At 44.2% G+C, this 25,948-nt stretch overlaps 1 protein-coding gene across 1 annotated transcript in view; it reads left to right on the forward strand.

The window, feature by feature from the left end:
• Nucleotides 1-25,948, forward strand: part of LOC124624402 (peroxidase-like) — a 299,356-nt gene that overhangs the window by 203,788 nt on the left and 69,620 nt on the right. Inside the window, exons 6-9 of the mRNA XM_047149105.1 lie at nucleotides 4,114-4,310; nucleotides 21,516-21,689; nucleotides 22,054-22,132; nucleotides 24,059-24,204. Of these exons, the coding sequence (XP_047005061.1) occupies nucleotides 4,114-4,310; nucleotides 21,516-21,689; nucleotides 22,054-22,132; nucleotides 24,059-24,204 (596 nt within the window). The remainder of the gene's footprint in view (nucleotides 1-4,113; nucleotides 4,311-21,515; nucleotides 21,690-22,053; nucleotides 22,133-24,058; nucleotides 24,205-25,948) is intronic.

The raw sequence follows: 25,948 nt of genomic DNA on the forward strand, positions 1-25,948 counted from the left end.
ATTAGATCAGGAAATGAGACATTTAAAGCAGTAGATGAGTTTTGCTATGTGGGACGCAAAATGACTAATGATGGTCGAAGTAGAGAGGATATAAAATGTAGACTGGTGATGGCAAGGAAAGCGTTTCTCAAGAAGAGAAGGTTGTTAACATCGAGTATAGAATTAAGTGTCAGGAAGTCTTTTCTAAAAGAATTTGTATGGAGTGCAGCAACGTATGGCAGTGAAACACGGACGATAAATAGTTTAGACAAGAAGAGTGATGTGTTGGTAAATGTGCCAACACCTTGTAGATAGAGGCGCCCTAAATGCACGCTATCTAAGCAGACGGGCGTGAATTCTGGAACAGGATAAGTAGTGAATTCTAACAAGAAAAGTATGCAGCTCCTCGAATACTTATCTTTTATTCTTTGATGTGAATTACAGCATTCTTGATGAGACATTTCATACGATAACTATCAAACTATGTAAGGCTAATGGCGCCTTGCTAGGCCGTAACCATGGACTTAGCTGAAGGCTATTCTAACAGTCTCTCGGCAAATGAGAGAAAGGCTTCGTAAGTGTAGTCGCTAGCAAAGTCGTCGTACAACTGGGGGCGAGTGCTATTCCGTATCTCGAGACCTGCCTTGTGGTGGCGCTCGGTCTGCGATCACACAGTGGCGACACGCGGGTCCGACATGTACTAATGGCGACACGCGGGTCCGACATGTACTAAATGGACCGCGGCCGATTTAAGCTACCACCTAGCAAGTGTGGTGTCTGGCGGTGACACCACAAAGAGAATAGAAGTTTTTGAAATGAGGCGCTACAGAAGAATGCTCAAGGTTAGATGGGTAGATCACGTAACTGATGAAGAGATACTGAACAGAATTGGGGAGAAGAGTAATTTGTGGCACAACTTGACTAGAAGAAGGGATCGGTCGGTAGGACGCGTTCTGAGGCATCAAGGGATCACCAATTTATTAATATTTGAGGGAAGCGTGTAGGGTAAAAATCGTACAGGGAGACCAAGAGATGAGTACACTAAGCAGATTAAGAAGGATGTAGGTTCCAATAGTTAGTCGGAGATGAAGAGGCTTGCACAGGATAGAGTACCATGGAGAGCTGCATCAAACCAGTGTCTGGACTGAAGACCAAAATAAAACATCTTCGCAAGGGTGATCCCCCGTCCCTGTCTGCTCCGCTTACATACTTTTGTTTTCGCGTCACGTGCCCGCAACGCCGATAGATGGCATCCAACGTCGCGGATGGCAGTGGTCATTATGTTTTGGCTGGTCGGTGTGACACGCTTCATAAACCTTCCAGAAAAACGTGTTTTTTGTACGTAAAATCCTAACAAAGCAAGATTTTTATCAAACAGTTAAAACTGAGCTTAGATAAAGGTCTGATACACGACTGGACCAAATTTGAACCGCTAGTCTCGCTCTGGTCCAGAGTTATTTAAGGGTGACTGTTTTTGCACGTAAAATTCGAACAATGCACATACAAATGGTACCCCTAACTGGACATTGATTTCAGCCCAATTAAAATATTTTGCAAAAGTGATTAATCGATTCAGACCTGGGCGCTAGTTGCAGTTCGTAATTCAAACTTGCTTAATGTGCTGAAAAATTGCTACAGTAAGAAGGATGTTCGAGTAGCTACACAAGTGGCCTCTGATCCGGACTAAACCAAAAACTTTTCACCCCATGTTCGTAAACAGTTATACAGGGTGAGTCACCTAACGTTACCGCTGGATATATTTCGTAAACCACATCAAATACTGAAGAACCGATTCCACAGACCGAACGTGAGGAGAGGGGCTAGTGTAATTGTTCAATACAAACCATATAAAAATGCACGGAAGTTTTTTTTAACACAAACCTACGTTTTTTTTTAAATGGAACCACGTTAGTTTTGGTAGCACATCTGAACATACAAACAAATACGTAATCAGTGCCGTTTGTTGCATTGTAAAATGTTAATTACATCCGGAGATATTGTAACCTAAAGTTGACGCTTGAAACCTCCGACGTTCAGTTGCGTAACAAACACGGGCCACGGTCGGCGAGCAGCATCTGCAGGGACATGTTTACGATGACGACCGTGTTTACGAGTGTGGCTGTAGTGCACCGTTGTGGTTTGGTCTAGCTGTCGCAGTGTCCGCAGGTAGCGCTTGCTGCTATTGTTATTCTGCATTCGTCTCCGCACGCAGACCAACTGTAGTACACCGTGTTACCAGACGTCTGTGACAGTGTAGTGTTGTAGGAACTGTGACCATGGTGTATTCGAACTCTGAAAAGGCGGAGATGATACTCATCTATGGCGAGTGTCAACGAAATGCTGCTGAAGCCTGCAGGGTGTATGCAGAACGGTACCCGGACAGAGAGCATCCAACGTGCCGCACATTGCAAAACATCTACCGCCAACTGTATGCAACAGGTATGGTCGTAGCACGCAAACGGGTCCGTAACAGGCCCGTCACAGGAGAAGCGGGTGCAGTTGGTGTGTTAGCTGCTGTTGCCATGAACCCACACATGAGTACACGGGACATTGCGAGAGCCGGTGGACTGAGTCAAAGTAGTGTCATGCGCATACTGCATCGTCACCGCTTTCACCCGTTTCATGTGTCGCTACATCAGCAATTACATGGTGATGACTTTAATCATCGAGTGCAATTCTGTCAATGGGCATTAACAGGGAATGCGTTGCAGTTCTACCTGTTTACCGATGAAGCGGGTTTCACAAACCACGGGGCAGTGAATCTACGGAACATGCATTACAGGTCCGTGGACAATCCTCGCTGGCTCAGACAGGTAGAGCGACAGCGACCGTGGACTGTAAATGTATGGTGCGGAATCATTGGCGACCACCTCATTGGTCCTCACTTCATTGCAGGGGCCCAAACAGCTGCAACATACATCGCGTTTCTACAGAATGATCTGCCAACGTTGCTCGAAAATGTCCCACTGGAAACGCGTCGACGTATGTGGTATCTGCATGATGGTGCACCTGCATATTCCGCAATTAACACTAGGCTGACCCTTGACAGGATGTTCGGCGGGCGTTTCATAGGACGTGGAGGACGCATAAATTGGCCAGCCCGTTCTCCTGATCTTACACCTCTGGACTTCTTTCTGTGGGGTACGTTAAAGGAGTATGTGTACCGTGATGTGCCTACAACCCCAGAGGATATGAAACAACGTATTGTGGCAGCCTGCGGCGACATTACACCAGATGTACTGCGGCGTGTACGACATTCATTACGCCAGGGATTGCAATTGTGTGCAGAAAATGATGGCCACCACATTGAACATCTATTGGCCTGACATGTCAGGACACACTCTATCCCACTCCGTAATTGAAAACGGAAACCACGTGTGTACGTGTACCTCACCCCTCATGGCAATGTACATGTGCGTCAGTGAAAAAGACCAATGAAGAGGTGTTAGCATGTGGACGTAATGTTCTGTTCCAGTCTCTTCTGTACCTAAGGTCCATCACCGTTCCCTTTGGATCCCTACGTAATTCTGTGCTCTCCGATACACCCGATCGAACAGCGGAGGAGTGGTACTCAAGCGTCAACTTTAGGTTACAATATCTCCGGATGTAATTAACATTTTACAATGCAACAAACGGCACTGATTACGTATTTGTTTATATGTTCAGATGTGTTAACAAAACTAACGGGGCTCCATTTAAAAAAACGTAGGTTTGTGTTAAAAAACATACTTCCGTGCATTTTTTTTTTTTTCCTGCCTAAGACTGGCATAAATAGGGGGCTCTAGTCGTGCCATAGCAGTGTGTTCGTCGCACCTGAAGATGTCGGTCAGTTACGCTGATGAAATATTGTGGAATTTTCACTATGACATCCGACGTCGCGCCTGATAACTATATATACAGTTATATATCTTTCTTGTTTTCCATCAGGAAATAATAGTTTAAATTTCTGCTTACAAATTTCGTAGTGCTGCTCTTCATGTTTTCTTGTTCCGGTTTGTAGCCCTTTTTTCGCTGACTTCCACTTGAAATCTAATCTGTATAGCGCTAGGAAATAATCTACTTCGTGTAATGCATCCCATTCTGTTGCCAACTGCTGAATGTCATCGCCAACTGGGGAACGTGCGGCCTTCGCAGGTTGGTGGGTCCGCTGTACGCTGACGGCATGACGGCGCCCCGCATCAGCGTGTCGGGCAACCAGCTGCCGCTGCCGCGGATCGTGTCCCGGACGATGCACCCCGACGAGGGCTACCACGACCACGCGGGCACTGTCATGGTCATCGCCTGGGGGCAGTTCATGGACCACGACTACACACTCACCGCCACGCCGCTCGGTAAGTTGTTTACACATATTACCGCTTCACTGGTTAGATTTCCTCTCGCACCATTAGGAAGCAGATGTTTCCGCTTCTGGCGGTGTTACTCTCACTAAATTTACAAGAGGGTAACAGAGAGAGAGAGAGAGCACACACTTGCCGAGAACCACATAGTGTCCCAGTGCCAACGTTTTAATTATCTCTGCAAAGTGTTCAGTAGATGGAGGGCATGACGGCAGTATTGATGATAACAGGCCTATTTGATTAGGTCACAAGCTGTGCTACGCTCATGTACCTACTTGAGAACAACACACCAAGTGCACACAAAAATGGTTCAAATGGCTCTGAGCACTATGGGACTTAACATCTGAGGTCATCAGTCCCCTAGAACTTAGAACTACTTAAACCTAACTAACCTAAGGACATCACAACTAACCTAAGGACCTGCCCGAGGCAGGTTTCGAACCTGCGACCGTAGCGGTCGCGCAGTTCCAGACTGAAGCGCCTAGAACCGCTCGGCCACACCGGCCGGCCATGCATCACACGACTACCTTTTATTTCCATCTCGATCTATAATTCAGCCCACAAAACGCTACACACGAACCTTCCAGGTAAATTAAAAATGTGTGCCGGACTGGGACTCGAACGTAGGACAGCTGAAAATACCTTTTGTTTCAGTAAAGTGTCACTATTGGTATTAGATGCTGATATTAAAATGAATAAGGAGATCCTGAAAGTGACTGTTCGGAGCATAACATTACATGGAAACCCGGAGAAGAAGACTCTGAAATCGTTTGAATTATGATGCTATCGTACAGCGTTAAAAATTAAGTAGCCGGATAAAGAAAGTAAGAAATGTTCTAGAAATAAGAAGCGAAATAAACCTAGGGAGGCTGCTTACCAGACGAAGGAACAGGTTAGTGAGGCGCTTGAAGGAGAAGTATATCGCTGATCAAAAATGTCCGAACACAGCTATGTAATGAACAATTTACCACTAGATGTCACAAGAGGCGCATCCGCCAGGGTTTGGGTTTGGCTAATGCCTGTCCAATATTACCTGCAGTACGGAAGTACGGAGGAGATGGTGGTATGGTATGGTGGTGCTTCCCGTGATTAGGATGTCGTCCCCTCGTTGTTCTTTGGAAACCGTTAAATGCAAAAAGCGCTGAACATATTTCACAGGACTGTGTATTGCGTAGCAGAGGGACAACTCGGAGACGATTATTTGTGCCAGCATGACAATGTGCCCTGTCGTAAAAACAATGATTTGTGGACAGTAACTTCCCTGAAATAGACTGACCTGCCCAGAGCCCCACCATGAACCCCGTGCAACGCCTTTGGGGTTAGAACGTTGACCCCCAGCGTCAAATCACTACCTACTCTGAGTTCAGCTCTCGATGAAGAACGGGCTGTCATCCCTCCAAAGATAGTTAGACATCGTATTGAAAAAGTAAAAGGTGGTCGCAACTCATTTTAATGTCAATAGGTATGCTGATGCTTCTGAGCGGATAGTACGGTGGCGTATAAAATTACTGAGGATATTGAGCGTAGTGGCAACGGAGATGAAAAGTGTAGCGTAATAAAAGACACGATGGAGGTCACCATTCAACCAGCCAATAGAGTAATTATAAAAAAGTAACGAACTCCATCTCCTTTCCCTGTCACTGAACGTGTGTTCCATGCATCTCAACTAATAGTTCATTGCATCAAATTGTCAATTCACTACACCTTTCTTTGTCTTTTCATAAAATGTTTCACTTAGGAAATGGGCTCACAGTAAGCAAGATATGTAAGGGTGTTGTCCACCTTGTACATGTATTCCTTTCAGATGGACCACACGGTGAATCGGTTACACTGCATCTGTAAAAAAACCGCACCGCGAACGCCCGCATCGACGATTGTCTCATTCAGATAATCCTGCTAATACTTACCCAGGCACTATCACTGCCTTTAACCACGCTGAAACATCTGCAACAGGTAGAAACATGTATTTTCACTACATAACCTTCATAGGTTGCAGCTTCTTGATCAGATAAAAATTTCTTCTTCTGTATTCTTACAGTGACATGTGTTAAGCAATTTCCCGAAAACACAGCAGTACTTGTGCTGATTCTCCTCACCATCTTTCCCTCTTCTTTTCCTTCTCTTTCTCTTCCTTCATCGCCACCTTCCCAACCTTTCACTCTCTCCTCATCTTTATCTTCCAGTATTTACATTCAGACAATGTACCGGAGAACTCACTGCTGTGCATTATTCAGCGGAGTGGCTGACTGTATGCGTGCTAAATACAAGAGTTTCTTGTTCCCTCGGTCCCGTCAAAGGAACACGTGGTTAAACACATACGGAAAACGAAACGTCAATTTCACGTTTTATTGGCGCTTGTAAGAGTGGAGACTATGGTTTGGCTGCGCGTAACAAACACTGTTGAGGCAGCGGTAGTTACGAATTTTATTACAGAAAAGCGTTAACAGAGCGGAACTTGCGCGATCATACCAATTATTTACGATGTGTCCCTACTGTTGTAAGGTTTCTCTGCCATTAAAGCTCGGTATTTCAGTAAGAGATAACGGTAGCTGAAGAGTTTTTACGGACGTCTACGACACTTTCATTGACATTCGATCGAAATAGCGCTAAAGAGGTTACCTCGCTGGCGTGGGAGTTCCTTCCACCGCCGTACTAACAGCAGGGCCTCCGCACGGCATTTTTAATGTACTTTACCGCTGTAGCTGACGATGCTGTTTCCGGATATGAGGTTGTGCTCTGATTCTACTTCCTTTCACTAAAGATGTTCTTATTTCTCAAGACATTATAGCTCACAAAATATTTTTTTCTGTCGTATCGGATGAATTCTTGGCAGTTACGGATCATGCTAATGACTCCAAAGAAGAACAAAGTAGCTGCATTTGAAGGTCACAGGACTTTGAGCATTGTAAGACTCAGAACATATTAACAAGACGGAAACATAGGCGCATTAAGAACAAAACTTCAGCCAGTTTAGTTGAAGCCTTCGCATTACAGCTCAGAAAACTTCAGAGTCAACAGAAAAATTTACATAACTTTCGTAGACTCCATGAAAACATTTGGCACTGTCAGCCCGGAACAAACTGATGGTAATTCTAAAAATCATTAAACTAGACTAAGAATAAATAAAGACTTACACAAGGAACAAACAGCAATCCTAAAGGTGAGAAATGTACAAAGAGAAGCTAGAATTCTTAAAGGTGTTAGACAAGTTTGCAGCGTCTCCTCCCCGATCAGCATTTACAAAGAACATACAATAACAGAGTACAGGTATCAGAATAAATGCAGAAACAAAAAGTCGAAATAAAATAAAAAGAGACAGCAGTACGCTTGTGCTGAATCAGAAGAAGTAAACATAAAAATCAGAGGAAATAAAATAAAAGAAACAAGATTATACAGATATTTAGGAAGTAAGGAATGCGAACAATAAGCGAAAATGAAATCTCTTCAAGGATTTGAAGTATGGTACTGCTGGTGGCTGTTAAAATGGGTAGATATAACCACCAACCAAGGAGTCTTGCAAAGAAGTGACGAAAAAAGGTCACTTAGGAGAACAACAGCGCGAAGACGACACGAGTTTACTGAGAAAATAATACGACACATCCAGTTCGTTTTAAATGTCTTACACGGAACATTGCAAGGAAAGTTAGCCCGAGGGAGATCGCGACTGTCATTTTAAAAACAAGTTACAAATACTGCAGGAGTGTCTGATTATGAAGAACTGAAGAAGTTAGCTTCTAAGAGGCCCAGATGGACAGCTGCTAACTAATCGAAGGATTGACGATGAAACAGACGGATTTTCAGACTCTCTGTAATCAGACAAATTTTATTTAAAAAAAACTTTGTCTGAAAATTTAATCCGAATTCTCTTCCGAACATTATCATTCTCCTTATGCCCTCCCTTTCCCCAGAAGAGTAGGAACACCATTATTAAGAACTGACCTTTTCTAATAAAAAAAATCCTGCTCCAACAATACGTCTTAACGCTTTGTAAGTGGTGTTACACTCTCATAAAACCTTGAATCACTCACATAGCCGTGCTCTTTATGTACGACAGACGAGAAATACGCTGTCCAGTCGCATTAATGTTATCGCCTGTCGAAACCCGGAATGACCGTTGCAGGGTGTTCTGGAAGAGATCAGTGAGGGAGGCTCTCGAAGGTAGCGAAAGTAATGTGGAGCCACGCTGACTCCAGTCGAATAGACAGCTGCGTAAGGTTTCTTGGTTGAGGACCCGTGGCGCGAACAGTCCGATCGAAGTGGTCCCACAGATTCTTGATTGGGTTTAAATCCGAGGAGTTTGATAGCTAAGGGAGTACAGTAAACTCACCCTGGTACTCTTCGATCTTGCACGTAGACTGTCAGCTGTTGTGACACATTGCATTGTTCTGCTGATAGATGCCGTCATGCCGATGAAAAGCAAACTTCATAAAGGTGTGGACATGGCCTTCAAAGATAGATGCATACTTGTTTGGATCCAATCTGCTTCCAGAATAACGAGATCACCCAACGAATGGCACAAAAACATTCCACAGACCATAACGCTCACTCCTTGCTTCCTTTCAGACGCTTCACGCTCCACACACCGATGGATCATAAAGCGTGAGTCATCTGTAAAGACCATGTTTCGCCATTCAGTGGACGTCCAATTGCGGTATTGCCGTGCAAATTCTAGCTTTCGTCACCGATGAACAGTAGTCGGCATGGGTGCATGAACCAAGCGCTTGCTGCGGACGCCCACCCGCAGCAACTTTCGCTGGACGCTCGTTGAAGAGACACTGCTTATACCCCCTTGGTTCATCTGGCCGGTCAGTTGCTCAACAGCTGCACGTCTATTCGCTCGTATACATCTCCGAAGCTTCGGCGCCGGTTTTGGATAGCGACATTTTGCTCTGCAGTGTATACTTTACCAGCAGCTACACGCGAACAGTTTAGAAACTTAGCCCTTTCGGAAATGCTTCCAACCTTGCCCCGAAAGCTAATGAGCACGCCCTTTTGGATGTCAGATACGTCGCTTCGTTTCCACTTTACGACAACGACTGCGCTGTTCTCCCGCGTCTCCCGACACGTTTCATGTACCCTTCCCTTCTAGTACTGCCACCTGCCATCTGTATGTAGTTATTGCACGATTTTGTCGAATGTAAGTGGTGATCGTGTAATTGATGCGTATTAAAATGAAGAGACCTTATTGATAGTATATTACGGCAGTGTTTACTCCTCGGTCACGGTATCGCTACGACACTGAACCAAAGACATCCCTGTACAAGGAGAAGACGTAAGTCAAGCAATGATCATAATAGTATCTCTGGCGTATGAAATACGAGATCACTGCAGTTCCTCCCTCTTGTCAATTCTGTTACATTTTCCACAGAACAACTATCGGATGGAATGAAATCACTTAAAATTCGTTTCCAGAGTTTCTTGTTCCTCTCGCCAGCTCTGAGCTAAAGAATTCTCGGAACGAATTTCCGATGGTATCATTATTTCTACCTGTTGTTAAATAGGACTCCAGCTATATCTGAACTCATGGAAACTTGTAACTTTAGAAAATTTCATAAATTGAAGTCGACATCAATATTTAAAACCTTTTCACTTATGACATCAATGGTTTCAAGTGGGTGCCTTTACGTTCTAACTGAAAATTCCTTGAGTTGGAACACCATTAAAAAATGAGCCATCCGATTGTGCCTCATAACCCTTTCAGAGTTTTACTTACTCTTCAAGACTGTACAGAAGTCATGCGCCTGGTGAAATTAATCTTTGAATGGGACTCAGCTTGAGCTGGCAGAAACCTTAAATTTCCTCAGTTTGGCCAAAAAATGACGTCGAATTTTCTACCAGATCTTACCTACCAGGTATACCCATACCTACCGATATAACAGGTATTTTAGATACTGAAATGAAATAATAAAAAAACAGTAATTAAATAATAACATTTGAATATTCGAAAGTTAAACGTGTCTCGCACTTAATACTCAGTAGTCATGCACAACCCTTCAAGGCATTATCAATTGCATGACACAGATTAGTTTATTGTAGCCGCTAATAGTTTTTACCTAGGGACTTAAATGTCAAAGAAGAAGATAGGAGGTGTTTCATCTATTCTTGGGGCAGCAAATTTTATTACAACAGCAATTAATATGTGATCAGAAAGAATAGCTCTAGATCAAACACCGTTATTTATTTTTAGGTTTACTCCAATAACTGTAATAGTGAATTGGAGTTTTAATCATGTATTGTTTACAGCTAGACCTGTAAATAGCGGATATGACTGAAGTGGCTACGTTTTTCGTTACTGGTATACTGCTACAAGAATAAAAATTCCAAATTTTCACCTTAAACCTTGGACAGGGAAGCGCATTTGTTGAGAAGCGACTGTCGACTTCATCAAATATTTATGGAGTTCGGCTGATAAATTTAACAGAACAATATCACAATATATTTAATGGTTTCTCGAGAAGTAATAACAGTTCGCTTCAGCAGAACGACAGGAAATTGAAAGATTATGGATAATACGTATAATGTAGTGTCACCCACAATAATCTTGGTCGGCGTTTTCACCTCTCCTTGACAGTATTCATATTCACTAATGAAATGTTATCAGAGATATTTTTGTCACAATCTGAGATATTGTGATACCAACAGCAACAACACTACGACAAAAAATACCGTTGTTTCTCATTAATACAGATATGATTGGGTCATAAAAGAGTTCAACATTCAGTCATAAAAATCTCATCCTATGGGACCAGACTACTGAGATCATCGCTCCCTAAGCTTACACACTACATAATCTAACTTAAACTAACTTACGCTAAGGACAACACATACACTCCACACACACCCATGCCCGAGGGAGGACTCGAACCTCCCGACGGTCGGGGACGGGGGGGGGGGGGGGGGGTTGGGGGTTGGAAACCATGGTAAAGCACCCTACACCACGCGGCTTCCCCGCGCTCCGCCTAATTGCAGAAAATGTATGACGTAGCAAAACAAACTTCAAATATCTAGTGAAATAGCATTACCTCTGCAGAAACCGTTCGGCAGCCGAACAGTTCAAGATGGTGATCTCATGGGTAACGATGTTCCATAGACGAATTTTTAATTAAAAATACATACTACGTACAGCTAAGAACAACTAAGTTTTAATCACACCAGCAGTACTGATGACTAATACGAGATTTAGACACAATATTTTAACTATCAGCTCAAAAAATAAAGTTACTCAATTAATCTCTGCCGGCCTGGGTGGCCGAGCTGTTCTAGGCGCTACAGTCTGGAACCGCGCGACCGCTACGGTCGCAGGTTCGAATCCTGCCTCGGGCATGGGTGTGTATGATGTCCTTAGGTTAGTTAGGTTTAAGTAGTTCTAAGTCCTAGGGGACTGATGACCTCAGAAGTTAAGACTCATAGTGCTCAGTGCCATTTGAACCAATTAATTTCTTTGTTTGTTTGCGGCACATGTCCACAGTCCTAGATCACAATGAAATCCATTGCCACACTACCAAGGCACACTGCTAGAGCAAACAAAACAAAATGTCGCAGCCAGGGATATAGTTATGTATCGAGCAGTACTTCGTTTTCGGCATTTGTTGAGGAACAACGCTGCAAAAAATTCATGCTGAGCTGCTGGAAATGTACGGCATAACCTAGCGGTTAGGTGACAGCCAAACAAGGATGAATGTCTAACAGGGGTCCGCGCATAATTGTCATCATCTGTTTTGTCCAAATGTGTGGTATTTGCAGGTCTTCGCCGGAAATGAGAGTGAAAGAAGTCGAAGCTCCCGATGACAAAGCTTTTAGAGAAAATAGCATTTTCGGCGCAGGTTGGGCGAGGCATCAGCCATTTTTTTAACATAGTGTTACGACACTGGATAATAAGGGGTAGAAAATTTTAAATTATTATTAAACCTCATCAACGTTGCCATGCCAGAGACAGATTAGGAAGCAGGAAACGAGCCAGTATGTTGTGGGTGGGTCAGGCCCTCGACACGTTACAATACCCTCTTCTGAGTGAGAATATGCATTTATCAGATAGAAGACGGAGACAGAAACCAAAGGATGGGAAACAGTCATATCCGTTAGCTCATAAGACATGGTGCAAGAAACTCCTATATTTTACACCAGAACACGTAGTAAGGAACGGACGCGGCAGTTAACAGCCTGTTAGGGCAATATAGCAGAATTAGAACACATGTGATCATTATGGACTGAGCCTCACGTCATAGCCTCACCCTTACCCCTATAAATACTCCAACGCTCCAGCCCTCGAGATGAGTTGATCATTGGGATTGATGGCATTCACAGTGATAGCTCTCGATTCCATGATTGCAATACTGTAGTGAATCTATGACCCAGATGCTCTAGCACAGTCTATGTACTCAAGATGGTGATCTTTGCTTGGTGAACTGCATGCTGCTTGCTGCTCACCATCTGTTGATGGAGAAACTGACTTTCTTCTGGCAACAGCAGGGTTAGTAGGGTACTGCCAGCACTGAATTTCAGCGCATGAGCCAGCAACATGACTTCTTGGATTCAATGTTCCTGTTCAACACTCAATGTCCTCCAGGTGCTGAAACCTACCAGGTGGTAGGGAGGAGGTCAACTGACCACATGACTACCAAAACAGGTGCTTCACAGATGGATTCTCATAGGTCATCATAGAATTCAGAGTGCGGCTGAGGAGACTCCAGACAACCAATGCAACATCACTCTGTCTGGGAACCGGCCGCCCCTGCTCGGCAGCAACTCCAAGTGGCTTCAGGGTCGTTAATATCGTATCCCGGGCTTTTGACTGCTGCGCTGACTGGGCAGACATCAGCAAGAAATCAAGGCGCAGCTGAATGAGCAAAAGCCTAGGCTCGTGCGGAAGAACGACGACTTGTAAACATTGTGTATAAATGATTGAACCCAAATAATGTTTTTCTAGCATCAAAGACGCTTCCCAGGTTCCCAACAGCTGTCCTAGCTTCACTCAAAGCTGTCTCCACTCGACCTCTCTGTCACAGTTTCCAAGCAGCGGTTAACACAGCGGGAAGAGTACAGAACGGTACCCATGCGTCGTACAGTCGAACCCTTATGTGGACATTTTTCTTTTTATTTTCGATTTTTAGGTTACATATACTGCAAATAAACTGAAAATTTTCACTTCATGGTATCGTATCTAGATCTGCATCTACACCTATATGAATACTCCGTGAATCACACTTAAGTGTCTGGCAGTTGGTTTATCGAACCACCTTCACCATAATTCTCTATTATTCGAATCTCGAACAGCGCGCGAAAAAAACGAACACCTATATCTCTCTGTGTGAACTCTGATTTCTCTTATTTTATTATGATCATCTTTTCTCCCTACGTAGATCGGTGTCAACAAGGTATTTTCGCATTCGGAGGAGGAAGTTGGTGGTATAAACTTCGTGGGAAGATTCCATCGCAACTAAAAACGCCTCTGCTTTAATTATGTCCACCCCAAATCCTGTATCATGTCAGTGTCACTCTGTCCCCTATTTCGCAATACTCATCTTCGAACTTGCTCGATGTACTCCGTTAATTTTAGCTGGTAAGGATTTCAGACCGCGCAGCAGTACAGGCGTTCTGGCAATAAAGCACAGTCTTTCGTCTCCCTTTCCACAACATTCTCTGTGTGTTCTTTCCAGTTTAAGTTATTCATATTTGTAGTTTAATGACTTCCTTCTAGCACTCATGTGGATGGCCTCAAACTTTTCATTATTTAGGGTCAATTGCCAATTTTTGCGCCACACAGATATCTTTTCTAAGTCGTTTTGCAATACGTTTTGATCTTCTGATGACTTTACTACACTATAAATGACAGCATCATCTGCTGCTCAGATTGTCTCCTACACCATTTATACAGACAAGAAACACCAGAGGCTCTATAACATCATCTTGGGGAGCGCCGGAAATCACTTCTGTTCTACTCGATGACTTTCCATCAGTTACTACGAACTGTCACCTATTTGGTAGGAAATCACGAATCCAGTCACGTAACTCAAAAATGGTTCAAAAGGCTCTGAGCACTATGGGACTTAACATCTGAGGTCATCAGTCCCCTAGAACTTAGAACTACTTAAACCTAACTAACCTAAGGACATCACACACATCCATGCCCGAGGCAGGATTGGAACCTGCGACCTTAGCGGTAACGCGGTTCCAGACTGTAGCGCCTAGAACCGCTCGGCCACCCCGGCCGGCTCGCGTAACTCAGACGATATTCCTTAAGCACTTAATTTCTCTACAAGCCGCTTGTGTGATACACTGTCAACATGCTTCTGGAAATCTAGAAATACAGAATCAATCTGAAATCCCTTGTCAATAACACTCAACGTATCGTGTGACTAAAGAGCTAGTTGAGTTTCACAAGAACGATGTTTCCTAAATCCGTGTTGACTGTGTGTCAATAGACCGTTCTCCTCGAAGTAATTCATAGTGTTCGAACACTGCGTATGCTCCAAAATCCTGATGTATATCGACGTTAATGATACGGAACTGTAATTTAGTGCATTAATCCTACTACCTTTCTTGAATATTGGTGTGAATTATGCAACTTTCCACTTTTTGGGTACGGATCTTTGGTCGAGCGAGCGTTGTTTATGATTGTTAAATATGGAGGTACTGCAAGAGCATACTCTGAAAGGAACCTAATAGGTATATAGTAAGGACCGGAAGACTTGATTTTATTAAGTGATTTAAGTTGCTTCACCACTCCGAGGGTATCTACTTCTAAGTTATTCTTGTTGTCAGCTGTTCTTATTTCGAGATCTGGAATATTTACTTCGTCTTCTTCGGTGAAGCAAGTTCTGAAGGCTGTGTTTAGTAATTCTGCTTTGGCAGCACTATCGTCGTTAGTTCAAAAAATGGTTCAAATGGCCCTGAGCACAATGGAACTTAGAACTACTTAAACCCAACTAACCTAAGGACGTCACACACATCCATGCCCGAGGCAGGATTCGAACCTGCGACCGTCGCGGTAGCGCGGTTCCAGACTGTAGCGCCTAGAACCGCTTGGCCTCCCCGGTCGGCTCGTCGTTAGTATTTCCATTGCTATCGCTCAGAGAAGGCATTGATTGCGTCTTGCCGCTAGCGTACTTCGCATACGAGCATAACCTCTTATTTTTGGAGGATCTGGAAGTTACAACATTCAGTCTCGCTGCAACAACCATGAACCCGGTTTGATGCTCGTTATTAGCTCTGGATTATTTGTTGCTGAGAGGTGAACTGTGTTTTTAAAACCGTTCACTATTCATATGGCCCCATGAACGAACTGCCCGAAATAATTTTCAGAGAATGCGTTTAGCTCAATTTCGGATGATGTTTTATGCGTACTTCCAGATTTAAACATGTATTTTCGTCAACATATCGAAATTAAATTAAAGGCACCACCAACTATAATTGTCGGAAAAGAATCAAATTTTTATTTTATTCCGGTTGCCAAGAATGACCTCTGTCCATACTAACTCACAGGAACTATCTACATCAATTTCGCGACAAGATAAACTACTTCTAAAGGCAACAAACACGCCACTGCCAACTGTATTAACCTATCCTTTCTGAACACCATCAGGTTCTTCGTAAAAATTTCGGCTGAACTTATCTCCAGATCTAGTGTGCTCTCAGTGCATATAACGATTTGAGCATCAGTGCTTTCTATTAGCGCTTGGAGCTCTGGTACTTTCCCAAGACAGCTACGACAATTTACAACTGTATACCGATGGTTCCTGTATCGGCGTTTCTCCTGTGTTCGACCTGCACCCTTTGAGACTGAAGCCCTTTTTATGTTTTCCCAAGGCCCTGTAACCTAAAAAAAAACCGCCCAGTCCACGCCACACAGGCCCTACTACCCGTGTAGCCGCTTCCTGCGATTAGTGGCCCCTGACCTGTTCAGTTGATCCCAAAATCGTACCACCATATGGCGAGAAATCTGCAGCCTACGCGGTTGCAGAATCGTCTGAGCCTCTGATTCAGGCCCTCCACTCGTCTCTGTACGAGAGGTCCGCAATCGACCCTGTCGACTATGCTGCAAATGGTGGGCTCTGCTTTCATCTTCCAAGCAAGACTGAAAGCTTTTATCACTTCTGTCAGCCTGTAAGTAGGCTGTTTAGGTTTTTATGTTGGTAACACCACGTAGCGCTCTATGCGAAAATCACTGACTGTGCTGTGTGCAGCCTGTGGCTGGTTGGCATTGTTGAAATATTCTCCATTGTAGTGTTGGGTAGTTGGATGTGAATAGCACGTAGCGTTGCGCAGTTGGAGGTGAGCCGCCAGCAGTGGTGGATGTGGGGAAAGAGATAGCGGAGTTTTGAGAGCGGATGATCTGGACGTGTGTCCATCAGAGACAGTAAATTTATAAGACTGGATGTCATGAACTGATATATATACATTATATATTTTGAACACTATTAAGGTAAATACATTGTTTGTTCTCTATCAAAATCTTTCATTTGCTAACTATGCCTATCAGTAGTTAGTGACTTCAGTAGTTAGAATCTTTTATTTAGCTGGTAGTATTGGCGCTCGCTGTATTGCATGAAAGGTCTAGGTTGTTGTTAGTCAGGGCCATTCTTTTGTAGAGATTTTTGAAAGTCAGACTGCGTTGCGCTAAAAATATTGTGTGTCAGTTTAGTGTTGATCAGAATAAGTAAAGAGAGTAATGTCTGAGTGCGTTCAGTTTTGCTCAGCTGTTTGAAAATCAAATAACGTAGAGGTTTATCAGCACATCATTAATTTTTCCTAAGGGGACGTTACAAGCCGCTCGAAATCATAAGGAATCTCTTCCGATCCAAAGCGACACATATCATTGTTACTGACGAGAGCCACTACCTGCTGTTAGCTGCACCCTGTGCTCCTCAAGGCATCGAGAAGGACCCGTTCCACGTCTGGAACGACTCCACCCGGTATGCAAACGTAGTGCACATTGGCTTTCTTTCCCTCCATAAGGGCCCCATAATGCGCCTATCATTGGAGCTCACAACTGCCAATAATCGCACCCTCTGTGGTTGCCCAGATCTTGCAGGCTGAGAGGTTTCCTCTGAAACAGGACAGACGACGACATCTGGCTCAGCGACGGTATCAGCCAAAGACAGCACTTGGAACCTGTTTGTCAGTCTAACCGGGGAGGCCTTAGTGTGCCCCCTAGGAAGTCTTTCGCCACCCGCCGTCCCCTGAAGCGACCTCCCACTAGACCACGGATGAGGCGTCAACCTCAGTGCGAGCAGTAGCTGAGCTGGCCACTGGTACAGACCGATCAGCGTGCTGGACATCCGTTGGATCCTCACAGCCACCCACAACAATGACGCCCATCCACTGCAGCTTTAAGCTGTGTAACCGAAGCCATCACAGCCTGGTGCTGGCAGCGAAGTGTCACCAACTCGGCTCGCATCCACACACAGCAATCACAGTCCTTATCCATACTAAAGACCGTGGAAAACTACACTACACAGACAAGAAGGACTATCGACACGCGCTGCGGAACTCTACTGTAGACACAGAGGAAAACGCAATAACTGTGTCTAATAAAGTAGATTAACAAGCAGAGATTCAAAAACTGAACTACTAAAGCACTCAGGTGCGACTAAATAATTCGCTCGTTATTTGGAACTTGCAATATGTCACAAAATTGGTTTACTTTCCGATACAAACGAAAACGCGAGAATTATGTCCGTTAAATATTAAATTAACACAGAGAATCTTAAGAAACTTAACTATCCTAGCACACCGATGAAACTGTACAATTAGCTCCTGGTTAGGAAATCGTAAAATGTCGCAAAATCGGTTACTTTCCTGTTGCTGCTTGTTTCTCAACCGGATGCTGCTGCCCGACTAGTATCGTACTTATTAATAATTTCATAAAAGGCATGAAAAGAGAAGGCAAAGGAAAATATTGGACTGGAATAAGTTTCTGGAATACTTTTATTATTAGATACTTTCATTAACCGTTGATGATTTACTCTTACTGGAGTAGGATTCATCGTAAAAACAGGGTAATCAGTAATTTTCTCATTTTGCACATATTATAAACGCCGCATTTTTACAATTCTATGTTTGTTCTAAAGATTCTATAGAAAACAAACATAGTCTATATTCATTGCACAGTTTTGGGAGCAGAGCGTGTATCATGTGCTGGTGATGTACAATGGAATGTGTTGAATTCCTTATCTGATCGTATAAACAGACATCGTAGAATTGCACTAACGAAATGCATCTGGTTGGATCACTTTAATACTGCACGATGGCAATCGTCCTTCATCTCAAAAATTCTCGTAGTATAGTTGTAGATCCGATTAACAGAAGAAATTTGTTCTACTGCACGTAAGTCTTCATCACATCACGCAAAAAAGTTTTATGTGACGGTGTTGTAAGTTTCCCAGATTTTGAAGAAGTAATGACGAGATTTCTATATTTTGCCACGTACTCACCCAGTGTTTCTTGAATCTGTGGTACGCAAGAGCCAGTACTCTCTTGCAGGCATACATATACTGTTCGCCATAATTTTCCAGAGAGGGTTACAGCATACTGCGCTATATACGAATGGCTTACTTTGTTCATTTTCGGTTTATTTCCGGCGGAAGTGACGTAAAAGATAAAAAATAAAAGAAGTTTCCGCCTAGGGACTCTGCCTCACGATCCACTGACTCCGTTCTGTGCGTCAACCGCTGCATGAAAAATTACGCTAACGTAAGTAGATCATGCCTCTATCGACGCCGCCGAAATGCTGTTTTTTCTACATTCTTGGCCATCTGGAACTCCCCCTTCTGTCACTTTCATTTCTGGCCAAACCCCGCTTGTATCACCAATTTGGAAGAGATCGATAACGACGAGTAGGCGCGGTCTCGTTGTAAAAGGGAAGTGGCAGAACATGTTTCTGTTTAGAACCAGGAATCATTAGAGAAGTGGAGGTTCTGGTGCTCAAAGACCGACATCATATAAATGAGGTTACTGTGGAAAAAGCGGAAATGGTCACGCATCAGTTTTCAGCAATTGGACAGTTGGACAGTGGCAAACGTCGCCGCCCGCAGGATTCCGCAACTTTTCGCACACACTCAAATTGCGAGCCGAGCCGGAGCAGCAGTTGAAATGTTGGAACTGTATCAGTCCAATGCAAATGACTTATTTACCCAGCTAACCGCGATGGAGAAGCCCTAAGAGCATCAGTATGACTACGAGAGGTAGTCCCGAACCAAGGAATGGGAATATTTTGATTTCCTATCGCCCGAAAATGTGAAGACGAACAATTATCGGCCAAGATGACAGTGTATGTTAATTTAATTCTTGTTTTATTTATTTGTAGACACTAGTTTGGTGCAGTGCTAACAGATTATGCTTATAAAAGGGAAACTGTCACAGAAACGTACTACAGAAATTTCGACAAGAAATTAAATAGGCACCTATGGACAAGATATGTGCTTTATTGTAAGTGGAGAAGTGACCGCCACATCGCTTTTAGGCAATGTGTTTCCCGACTAGTTAACGGGAGACTGTCAAGACGAAGCATTGCGGGAAGTTGTCTAAGAAGGTGGTTTTGCTCCACGCCACAGTTCCACGTCATTCTACCCAGGACTTATTCTTCCTCACGACTCTTACTATTCTTCATGACACTCCGTGACTTCTTCCTCTTTCCGTGGACGAAGAAACCATTGCGTGGCACGTATTTCCGCAATGACGATGAGGTGATTTTCGGAGTAGAAAGTTTGCTGAATCGCCAAATATGCAGACTTCCACAACCACGGGCTGCGCCGAGTCACCCATCTTTGGTGAAAATGTGTCACACTACGGAAGGATTAACTCCATCGCTAAGTTTCTCAGTCACAGTTTGATTAATCAAAACTCTGTCATTAACTCTCGTATTCAGATTGGCTACAATACGCTGGAGTCGAGATTGCGGGTTGTTTCGCAGTAAAGCTGTCATCTACCCGAACGTCGGTTTCAACACCTCAGTTCTTACGACAGGTCGTATTGCAGGCGGTATGCCCTCTTTCCCTCAGGCCTTTTGCTCTCAAGTCTCATTGCAGCGATATAAATACATTTATCAGTATTCTGCCAACCATTATATACTGCCGTGATGAAGGACTCAGTGCATCAGTATCATTTCAAAATCTTTCTGTTTCATCTATGGATGACCAGTGGCAGGAACGACAACCAGTAAGTCTCTGTGTAATCCCAAATTCCTCTAATAATATTGTCAATATAACCACATGACGTGTGTATCGGAGGCATAGGTCCTTAAGGGACAGTCAAACGAAAACGACACAGATGGTAAAAAAAAGTAAACTGCTAATTATTTCAAAAGTAATAGCCCTAACTGTGACCACATTTACCCCACAATGCGACAAGACGGTCAGTGTCTTCATGGACAAGTGTTCTGTTGGTTATGTAACCAAGATTCTGCCCAGGTGTGCACCTCCTGGTCCGACGCAAGTCAACGACCACGAATGTGTTTCTTCACTGCTCCAAAAATGTGGAAATGGCGTGGGGAGATATCGGGACGGTATCGTGAATGTGATTTCTATTGTTTTGGAGCCACAAAGAAATACATTCGTGGCCGTAGTTTTGCTGGGTACAGTCATGGTTCCATAGGCAACCGCGTACATTTTTCTATGTAGGCATTGGCCATTTTGTCGCACAGTGGATAAATGTATTAACACTTACGGTTTTACTTTTGAAATAAGAAACACTTTACTTACTTTTTTCCGATTTGTCTCGTTTTCATTTGACTGCCCCTAATAATAAGGTTAGGCAACGGCCTTGCCGCAGTGGATACACCGGTTCCCGTGAGATCACCGAAGTTAAGCGCAGTCGGGCGTGGCCGGCACTTGGATGGGTGACCATCCAGGCCGCCATACGCTGTTGCCATTTTTCGGGGTGCACTCAGCCTCGTGATGCCAATTGAGGAGCTACTCGACCGAATAGTAGCGGCTCCGGTCAAAGAAAACCATCATAACGACCGGGAGAGCGGTGTGCTGACCACACGCCCCTCCTGTCCGCATCCTCACCAGAGGATGACACGGCGATCCGATGGTCCCGATGGGCCACTTGTGGCCTGAAGACGGAGTGCTTTAATAATAAGGTTGCTTGACTGTTGTTGGAAAGTACGATTTCGAAATTTTAACAGTAAGCCATTCAGCGACGTACTGCAAAATGGGTTCGAGAATCTTTGGTTTTGACCGTGAGTCATTTCTGTTGCAGACCCCATTAACCGCAACGAACCAGAGGAGTGCTGCCACCGCCCGCCGCACCTGCGCAACCCCTACTGCCTGGACATCCTCATTCCAGAAGACGACTACTTCTACAGCCTGTTCAACGTCCGCTGCCAGGACTTCGTCAGGGGTTTCCCTGGGGCGAGGCCCGGCTGCAGACTCGGTAAGCCGAAAAGCTCCATCGGCAACTGAAGAAAGCAAACTACTGACTGCCTACATTCGTCGGTGCTCGCCCTAATCCCATTTTTCTGGTTTCGTTACTTCTTCATCGTGGCGTATCTTCAGTTTAAGGATCGCTTTAACCGCGTCTTTTGTACATTGTTGTGCACTAAATTAAATGTCTTGTGGTTAACTGTTACCTGAGTCTCTGATCCTTGAGATATACTGTGCAGAAATATGCAGTCAGTCCTCGATTATTCCTTACTCTCAGAAACTAATGTGATAATATTATACATAAGGGAGTCTGAGGTTCTGCGGAGTCTCATGAGAACGTGGAACTTAAGTGGTTACTGCACTCTTGCTTCCAGGCTCCAGGGTGCCGTTTAACACATTAACTGGCGTGCTCGATGGCAACACGGTATACGGAGTCACAGAGAAGTTTGCCAGGTAAGTGAGTAGACTCTCTTAGTAGCATAGATTTTGGACGTGACAGCACAGTAGGTATTGTCGTCATAGTTAACTGTGGAATTACTAAATTTCGAGAATTAGTAACACGTTAAAAGACGAAGGTAATACCGGGCCACTCAGTAATTATGACAATCTCACCTTTACTTGAATTATATAGTAAGCTGTAGTTTTAATATTCCAACAAGGCTGATGCCAAATTTACGTTCAATTTCTCTTGCTTTTCTTCCCAAAAGAAAATGAAGAACGATTTTTTCCTCCTTTGCATTTTCATTTGAGAAATATGCAATGCAGATTGGAAGCGAAGCGCTAATATTATCTCATTACCTCAGTTTTCAGATTGTCCATGAATCACTAGTTTCCATAAAATGTCCTGTGCCAGACGCATATTCACATTGCTCCTTCAAATGAAGGTCTGAATTTGATCCTGGCAGACTACTTTTGGCGAGAGTTCTCTATGCCGGTGTTAAAAACTAAACTACGCCCGAAAAGGCCATGAACGCCCAACGGTACCGACCGTCAGCCGTGTCATCCTCAGCCCACAGGCGTCACTGGATGCGGATATGGAGGGACATGTGGTCAGCACACCGCTCTCCCGGCCAAGTGTCACTTTACGCTCCTTCTCAATCTAGTAGCTCCTCAGTTTGCCTCACAAGAGCTGAGTGCACCCCACTTACCAACAACGATAGACAGACTGGACGCTCACCTATCCAAGTGTTAGCCGAGACCCACAGCCCTTAATTTCGGTGTTGTGACGGGAACCAGTGTTACCACTGCGGTAAGGCCGTTGGCATATGCCAGCGTTAGGATCATTACATAGGTACTAAATACATTCTAAGACAAGGAAAAAAACGTCGCACCATGAAGGACTTATCCAAATGGGACGGAAATCGGGACGATCCAGACAGGCCTTCAGCCTGGAATCTCACTGACTGGAGTAGAGTTCCCTTCACTGATGAGTCCCGCCTCGAAATGACCCCGATCACCAGCGGTGACGTGTCTGGAGACGTCCCGGACAGCGGTTTGATACCAGCCTGACTGTCGCCAGCCACATAGGCCGACACTCAGGAGTCATGATCTGAGGGAACATTTGTTTTCATAGCAGTATCCCTGTGGTTGTCATCCGCGGCACTCTTACAGCACAGTTTTTTCCCCCTTGTAGGCAAGCCTCCTGAGCTCACATTTCAGCACGATAATGCCCGCCCCACATGGCGAGAGTTTCTACTGCTTCACTTCGTGCTTGCCAAACCCTGCCTTGGCCAGCAGCAAGGTCACCGATCTCACCACAATTGCGAACGTTAGGAACATTATGGAAGTCATGCCAACTGAACAGAATATGGTACGATATCCGTCAAGAAGACATTCAAGAACTCTATCAATGCCAAACCGAATACCCGCTTGCGTAAGGGCCAGAGTTGATTTATTGACTTGTCAGTTTGTGAAGCTTTTCCTATAGGATAAATCATCCAATTTTTCTGAAACTGTAATCATTTGTTTGTGTCTGTACATTCACATGACATCTACCGATTTCTGCTCCATTGGGGTAAGTCCCTCACGGTGTGCCATTTTCTTTTTTTTTTTTTTCCTCGGAGTGTATGACCTAGTTAATTATGCTATTTGATTCTAATTTAGTATGGAATCCAACAATGCGTATCTAACAGTCTTTTGGTAGTTTCCTCGGGACGACTTTATTAACAAACGATTCTTGCCCTCCCACATCTAGGTCTTCCAACCGACGTCCCTACCACTGATTTGGCGTGTTCCTTCCTTTTCATATCACTTTGTAGTGTTACCTGAAACCATTCAAACGACGTGACAGACTCTAATTGGCAAATATATTATTAATTATTACAGTTAATAATCTCGTTTACGTGTTCAGATTTAGACGTGGTCCGGTATGACTTACAGGCACCTACGCGCCGGCTACGGCGGTCTGCTGCGCATGAACCCGGTGTTCAACGAGTTCGGCCTCAAGGACCTGCTGCCACTCAAGCTGGATATCCCGGATGAGGGCTGCACGCGGCCCAACAGGTCCATGTACTGCTTCGAGGGAGGTCAGTATGCTGCCGGAAAACCTACTGTCAGATTAAAACTGTATGTCGGGCTTCGCCTACAACGTGGGACCTTGTCTTTCTCGGCCAATGCTCGTATCAGCTTAACTATCCCACACCCACTACTTTACTTCTGCTCTTCTGCTTCTTCTCACCTACATCAGTACAATGCAGGCACCCACAGCCATTGGAATTCGTGGTAATGTGAACGTGGATAAAACCGCAAACACCTGTTAATTCATGACTTGTTCACCAGCGGTTTCGCTGCGTTAAAGCAACCTCTTCAGATGGGTTTACATAGAAAGGAAAGCATTCTTGTAACCTATATATTTAAAAAAATTAATTATGGATAGCCAGTAAAATAAACTCAAATAAATAGTAACTAAAGTAGTGTTGTGGATTGGCAGGAGAGCCAACCCAGGAAAACTAGAGGAAGCCGAAAGGCACGCGTTTTAGCTCACGCAGGCTGGCGTGAGGTCTGGAACAGGACAAGGAAATTAGACCTTAGAAAAAGGGACGTAGCTGGTGGAATACTTAACTTTAATCCGTAAATGGTGAACGTCGGTCTTGACGGTACATTATTACAGTATCAATAGTAACTGGTACTGGCGCCTTGCTAGGTCGTAGCAAATGACGTAGCTGAAGGCTATGCTAACTGTCGTCTCGGCAAATGAGCGCGTATTTTGTCAGTGAACCATCGCTAGCAAAGTCGGTTGTACAACTGGGGCGAGTGCTAGCAAGTGTCACTAGACCGGCCGTGTGACGGCGCTCGGTCTGCAATCACTGATAGTGGCGACACGCGGGTCCGACGTATACTAACGGACCGCGGCCGATTTAAAGGCTACCACCTAGCAAGTGTGGTGTCTGGCGGTGACACCACAAGTAGTGTCACTTAGATTAGCACACGGAGACGCCCCAACAGAACCCAACCCCATAAAGGGAGGGAGTGGTCAACGAATAATAACCGGCAGAGCACTGGGGCGAATAGTGCAGGGGATAAGGCACTATGAGAAAAATAACCGTAATTTATGTAATAAATAGGACTGAAATGTAATATAAGAAGCATAAAATAAGACACTATCAATAGAGCAGTTGTCTGGGAAACGCAACCCATTAACTAGACCCGTTAGTACGAAGATAAAAATCCTCAGGAGGAAAAAGTTATGCAAGAGTAAAAATCGGGAAGCAAGAAGTTAATTAAGCCGGGGGGCCAATACGTGCAGACTGAATGCAGATGAAGGACAAAAAATAATTAAAAAACCTTGTAAAATTATAAAACTTATTTGACACAACCTACCAATAACTAGTCAGAACCGAGGGTGAACATCAGAAACAGGAGGCCCCATTTATAACGGCAAACCTAGGTATTCAGAAGAAATGCTTTCCTTTCTATGTAGAAAAACGTGCAGATGCTGCTTTAGCGAAGTGAAAGCTGTCATGAATAAAGTATCAATTAACATATGACTGTAGTCTTATTGAAGTTCTCCTCACCTAGTTTCCAAAAGTGACATGAGCTCTCCGGCATATCTTCCTCGGCTATAAGTCCCGGAAGAAGGGATAGCCACAGCCTGGGGGATAGTTTACAGAGTGGATACAGAGTGGATCTCTCGCTCTAAGCCGTGAATAGTTGAACAATGAAGAGTTTGTTTAGTTATTTCTTTTAATAGACGCATGACGCTGTTTTGCTCTGAGTGAGCACTTCAATACTGTATCGTCTCATTATAATTCTGTATTATTAATGGCGCAG

The sequence above is a fragment of the Schistocerca americana genome, chromosome 1 (genome assembly GCF_021461395.2).
Source record: "Schistocerca americana isolate TAMUIC-IGC-003095 chromosome 1, iqSchAmer2.1, whole genome shotgun sequence".
NCBI classification, from domain to species: domain Eukaryota; kingdom Metazoa; phylum Arthropoda; class Insecta; order Orthoptera; family Acrididae; genus Schistocerca; species Schistocerca americana.